The 5,858-nt window shown below is 38.2% G+C and overlaps 1 protein-coding gene across 1 annotated transcript in view; it reads left to right on the top strand.

The window, feature by feature from the left end:
- LOC125592504 overlaps positions 1-5,858 on the top strand; it is a 13,838-nt gene extending 7,980 nt beyond the window's left edge. Inside the window, exon 3 of the mRNA XM_048767709.1 lies at positions 5,593-5,858. Within this exon, the coding sequence (XP_048623666.1) occupies positions 5,593-5,858 (266 nt within the window). The remainder of the gene's footprint in view (positions 1-5,592) is intronic.

Genomic DNA, 5,858 nt, shown 5'->3' with positions numbered 1-5,858 from the left:
TGCATATGCTGATTGTTTCATATGGTTTGTCTCTTTGATCCAAGAGTTGGTTATATTTAATTAACTATATACCATAATTCCTTCGTATATATTTTTACATATTTATGTTCTTTTCTAAAACTTTGATAAGTGACATTTGTTTTTGGTCAGGACAATAGTCAAACAGGATGATACGTACATATATATGATAAAAAAAATTAAAGTAAAGTCTGACTATTGTTGTAATTAGAGAGTTTAGATATGAATATTTCTGTGTTATTATTAATGATCAAGAGGATTCCTTTATATAAGGATTACAAGATGAAGATAAATGGAAAGTATCCAAAACCTAAATTCACTAGGATTAGGAAAACTACTAATACATAATAATGGAAAGATTACGTCTACTAGAAAAAGGAAAGGGTTTCCTTTTCTCTAAGCTTTGTGGCCGTTTCTCTCTCTCCTGAAGTCGGCTCTCTCTCTCCTCTCTCTAGGCTTCGGCCATCTCTCCATCTTCTAGGTATTGGGCCGGTCTTGGGCCGGGCCTGGTTAATGGCAATCCACTCCATGATTTATAACACTCCCCTTGGATGCCATAACCATACAAGATTTGTAGTACGCTTCATGTTGCCTCATTAAAACCTTATCAGGAAAACTCAATGGGACAAAACCATGATGAAGGAAAAAGAGTACAACACGCACTATACTACTCCCCCTGATGTGAACCTCACTGTAGGTTTCTACATTCTACGCATCTGATGCGTGATCTTTCCTGTTTATGTAGGAAGGGAGTAATCGGCCGGTATCATTACTGAACCGTAATTAGACCACTTCGACTTCTTAGGTCGTTTTCTCATGTCCTTTGACATTGACTGTCCCGGTAAAGCATGTGTGCTAAACAATGTGAACCATATTGTTCTCGGAGATCACTATTGAGTCTTTGCAAATCGTGTTTGCATGTGTCCATAGTCTAGACGTGATCGTCTACTCTTAACTCTTTACTATGGTCGGATAAACCAAGTACTAATGGACAGTGTACTAGACATGGTTATCATGAACCTATGTCTCGATCTGGCTGATCCATGTCTGGGTCATAGACCTCGTCTGTACATGTCCACTACTTGTCTCATGAGTGTTCAAGATCAATGATCATTGCTGTGAGTTTATAATCTCTTATTATGGCTCTGCGGCCGAACACTCTCATGGATGTGGACATCGATTTCTTTGCCTTAGGTAATGCCTCATGACCTCAGTTGCTGTGGATCATATCACACGCTAAGTATATATTATTAGGTCATGAATTTCGGCTCTCACAAGCTTATGGACTACACTACATTTGTATCCGGTTGATCTTTTGTCTCTACTAGCCCGTGATCAAGAATAAGAGCCAGACGCCTTTTAGTCTTAAAAGCCGGACGCGTCTAGTAGAAGAGTCAGACGTTCTTTGCTGAAAAGCCGGACGCCCTTAGACTGACAGAGTCGGACATCTTTAATTTGAAGGGCCGGGGCCGGACGCTTTTGGTCGGACACCCACATAGATTTATTCTATGCCTACTAACCTCTTTTAGGTTTAGTATAATCACAAGGAATTTCAAATATATGGACTGTATTGGATTGTCTTTTATACAACTCCAAGATCAATGATCATGCGTGATCAATTTCTTTTACATACTATATGCAGCTGCTTTATGTTTCAGTCCATGAATCAGCTTAGGAACGAAGCTGTTCTTTCATCTTATCCAGTGATCCATATGTTGCTTACTACATCATTTGTATCCAATATCTTTCTTATGACTAGACCATTATCAATTTTGAAAATCTGTAGCATCATCCACCACATAGAAGTTTATCTCCTTATGATCTGTTCCTTTGATCTCTGTGAGTACCTTGTGTATCAAGCTATGATCTAATGCTGTCAAGTAGGAAGACATGAACACTCTTAGACCTCGTGATCATGTGCCTTCTCTCACGGTTTCTTTATCTCACAAGATCCATCTATTTCACTGGTTTATCAGATGGCGTTTTTGTTTATGTATATGTCCAATACGCCCATCACTCTTTTAGATACTTTGAACCTCCACGTTTTATCTTTTCTAATCTCTATGATCTTTTATGATTGTATGAGTACTCTTTCGTGGGTTCATGATCCTCGTTCATCTCTTTATGTTCAAGTGCTATTCTCTTATGCATCTTTTATATAATACTCTTTATGTGTGTGTGTGTCGACACTTTCATGTGGTTCCATTATATTCCAGACATGATCTGATCACTTTGAGATTTCATTATCCAGGACCTTTGTTACCTAGTAGCTTGGCGTCCCAAGCCACATGGTTTGGTACCTTAGATGTGTAGCTGCACAGCCTTTTCTCAATGTCTGGTATGGTTTCTCTTATAATCTCGGATCTGTATTCTATGCATCATTCTTTTCTATCCGAAATTCCTTTATCTTATGGAACATTTGGTTTATCTTGTATAGACTCTATAGCAACTTGACTATGTCTCTTTTAGGACATTCATTTGGTGCTAAGCTGGTTAGTCATTTCTCGGGTCAGTGTCTGGCATTTCGATTAGCTTCTCAATTGGCTAGCTTTATATAATCTTTCTTTGGACGTCTTAAATTATAATCTCTAGTCCGAGGATCTTTGCCAAGACAATGATGGTTAAAACCATTCGTACTTTTAACATTCTTTATCCAGCTTATAATCTTTCTCCTTTAATATTCGGATTCATTTGTTTCATGCAATCCGTACCTGGCCACTATTTGATCACCCATGGTTTGGCTCTCGGTCCTTTTGATTTCGTGGAGAAGATCTTATTCTTATATATATTCTCAATCCTCTTCTGAGGTTCCATCTTAGACGGCACATGTATGTATGTGGTGGTTTATTCAAAATCTCTTAAGATGGTGTATGTCTGGTTTTATGACCCGTATTCAATCTGAGATGGGAATATCTATGCTCACTTATATGGCCTGATGCATATTATCATTCTATACATGTAAAACATAATGTCTCCAACCTTATAGACTTTAGAATCTTAGTCTTATAGATAATGGCTTACATGGCCGAACCTTTTATAGGTAATGGCTTACTTGGCCGAACCTTTATAGGTAATGGATTGTGTGCGGCCAAGCCTGCACTATGCGGCCAAGTCACGACCAAGTCACGACCAAGTCACGGCCGAGCCGTTTATTCTCATGGTCTCTTCAGCCGGGTAATGGCCTCTTTGGTTTGGCCATTTGTATCATGGCCTCTACGGCCGAGGAATGGTCCTTTATGGCCGAGTAATGACCGAGCCATATAACATGGTCTTAGACCATAGTGGTACACGAACTTGTAGTATTGATCATGGGTTTATCCTCTCTCCCCCTCATGACCATACTATAAGGTCGTGGTGCTTGGGACAATTAAGCCTAATGAGTTTTCCTTTGTGTACATGTTTCACAATGTGAGATCTTTTACGGGATAACTCTGTGTCTTTCCAATCTTTGCATCAGGTTTAGACTTTAGGATGGCTAATCCTATCATGCTATATAGTGTAAAATTTCGTGGTGTTATCTCAATATGGTTACCACATCTCTTGCCTCTTTATCATACTGATATGTAGCATAGTTTTGATCAGTAGAGATCATAGGTATAGTCTCGACCACTTTCTTTCAAGGTCTTAGGCGTTTTTCTTCTTAAAATCTAAAGGAACTTGTTTCCTTCCTTACCCATTGTTTCTACTTGGAAACCATACATTATAACTTCAATGGGTCACATGTTCTTTTGGGTGTGTATAATGCCTTTTAAGGCAATGCCTTAGCCATAGTTTCTTTACTATGCTTACTATACCCATTCATGATTTCTTACTTGGTTTTATGCCCTTTAGGCAACTCTTTAAAATCATTCATATGTTCAAGTAAGATCAGACAAGACATAATGAAGTCAAAACAAACTTTTATTTATATATAAAAACGTGAATGCCTAATTAGGTTAAAGCAAAACATAAATCAAAGACTTAATAAAAATTATCATGTCGAGATTTTTTTAGTTAAATAGATAAGCCGGTCTGTCCATCTATTGCATTGGACACGGCTGCCTTGGATTCATCTTGATCCATTTCCTCAGGATATTTCATCTCACTGCTTTTCCTTAGTACCTTGTCATTCTCAATCACCGTTAGGCATGAGATCAGGTCATTGTAAGTGGTAGAACCTCTTTCTATGTAGATATGTTTTGACAACAAATCTTCTGGATGGAATGTGGAGTATGTCTTGAATATACAATCATTATCTGTTACCTCTTCTCCACATAATCTCAGTTGGTACACGACCCTGGACAAGGCAAAGTGAAACTCGACCACTGTCTCAAAGTCTTGGAATCTGAGACTCATCCATTCATGTTTGATCTTTGGTAATAATACCATAGTGTATCTGGACTTTAATTCTGTCCAAAGGTCACGAGGATTCTCAATATGTAGATACTGATTTCTCAGTTCCTTAGTGAGATGATGGCGCATTATTGTAATGGCTCTTAACTTTTCACTTCTAGTTGCATAATCACCCTGAATGATACTCCTTCTGAGTCCTCTTGATTTCATGGTAACTGAAGTGTTCATTGCCCATTCTAGATAATTATCTCCAGAGAGATTTAGAATGGCATAATCCATGGGGTTAAATCTCGGCATCTGAAATCTTATTATCAATCAATTCTTGATTTAGAATTCTTGCAACCAATTCAAATAATTAGTGCATATGATTTCATAAGTCTCTCTATGATACTTTGGACCACACGGTCATTTATTGTGATGCTTAGGCCTTACGGCTTTGCATTGTGATGCTTATACCTCACGACCATTATAAGATACAACGATCTTAAGGATCAGATCATGATGCAATCCGGTTTATATAACCATCCGGATACTAGGCAACACGGTCACTTTGATATGCACTAAGCCACATGGCTTTTAATCAATCAAGGGCACATGGTCGCAAGTATGAACAATGTATTAGGCCACACGGCCATATACAAAACGGGATCTAGATGCATTCAATCCTATTTTTAGTTGCATATCTATTAGGTTTTAGAATTAAATAATCTAGCAACCTAACTCTCATTCAATATGTAAATTCTTTAAATCAATCTTTAAGAAATGAGAGATTTAAGGTTTCAAGGCCTTTAGAAATATCAATCAAGATTAAGGGTTTCAAGGCCATTAGGAATTTTAAAATTCGAGATTAGGGTTTTAGTTTAAACAAGATTCAGATTCAAGTTTTAAAACAATTCTAATCATAGCTCTAGGCGATCAATCAAATACTCAAGTTTCAAATCAAAATTAAAAATCGATTTTCCAAAATTAGGGTTTTAGGGGATTTCGAAAACTTTGATCTTTGATCAAGGGGATTTGATTTGAGATTCAAAAACCTTTAAGATTCTGATTATAATTGATCAATGGATCAATCTCGTTCTTAGGTTTAGATCGAACTTATAGAGCTTCGATTTACTCATAGGGGATTAATCTATTTAACCTATGGCTTTTAGTTTTAGAGATTATGTTTTAGGGTTTCAATCTTTACAAAACAACCAGGTTTGATTCATGTTCTCAGATTAAGTCTGTACCTTTGTTTTGCAGGTCTGAACCGGACCACCAAAGATCAGAGACGAGCTGAGACGAACGGACGCGGAACGGCTCCTATCGGATCGCGTTGCCGAGAGCTATCGCGAGCTTGTTTCTTCTCGCGGACGGTTGCGTCTGGTCTGGGATTTGGTCTGAGATGGACGCAAGCTGAGCTGAGGCTGAGGACGTTGATCACGGACAGGGAACGTCTGAAGCTGAGCTTGATCGGCGTTGAGCTTGATCGGAGTTTGCAAGCCCGAACGCAAGCAAGAACAATTTAG

This window comes from Brassica napus, chromosome C9 (genome assembly GCF_020379485.1).
Source record: "Brassica napus cultivar Da-Ae chromosome C9, Da-Ae, whole genome shotgun sequence".
Classification (NCBI taxonomy): Eukaryota; Viridiplantae; Streptophyta; class Magnoliopsida; order Brassicales; family Brassicaceae; genus Brassica; species Brassica napus.
Note: the sequence above shows the minus strand (reverse complement) of the source record. Positions and strands in the feature narration are given on the sequence as shown.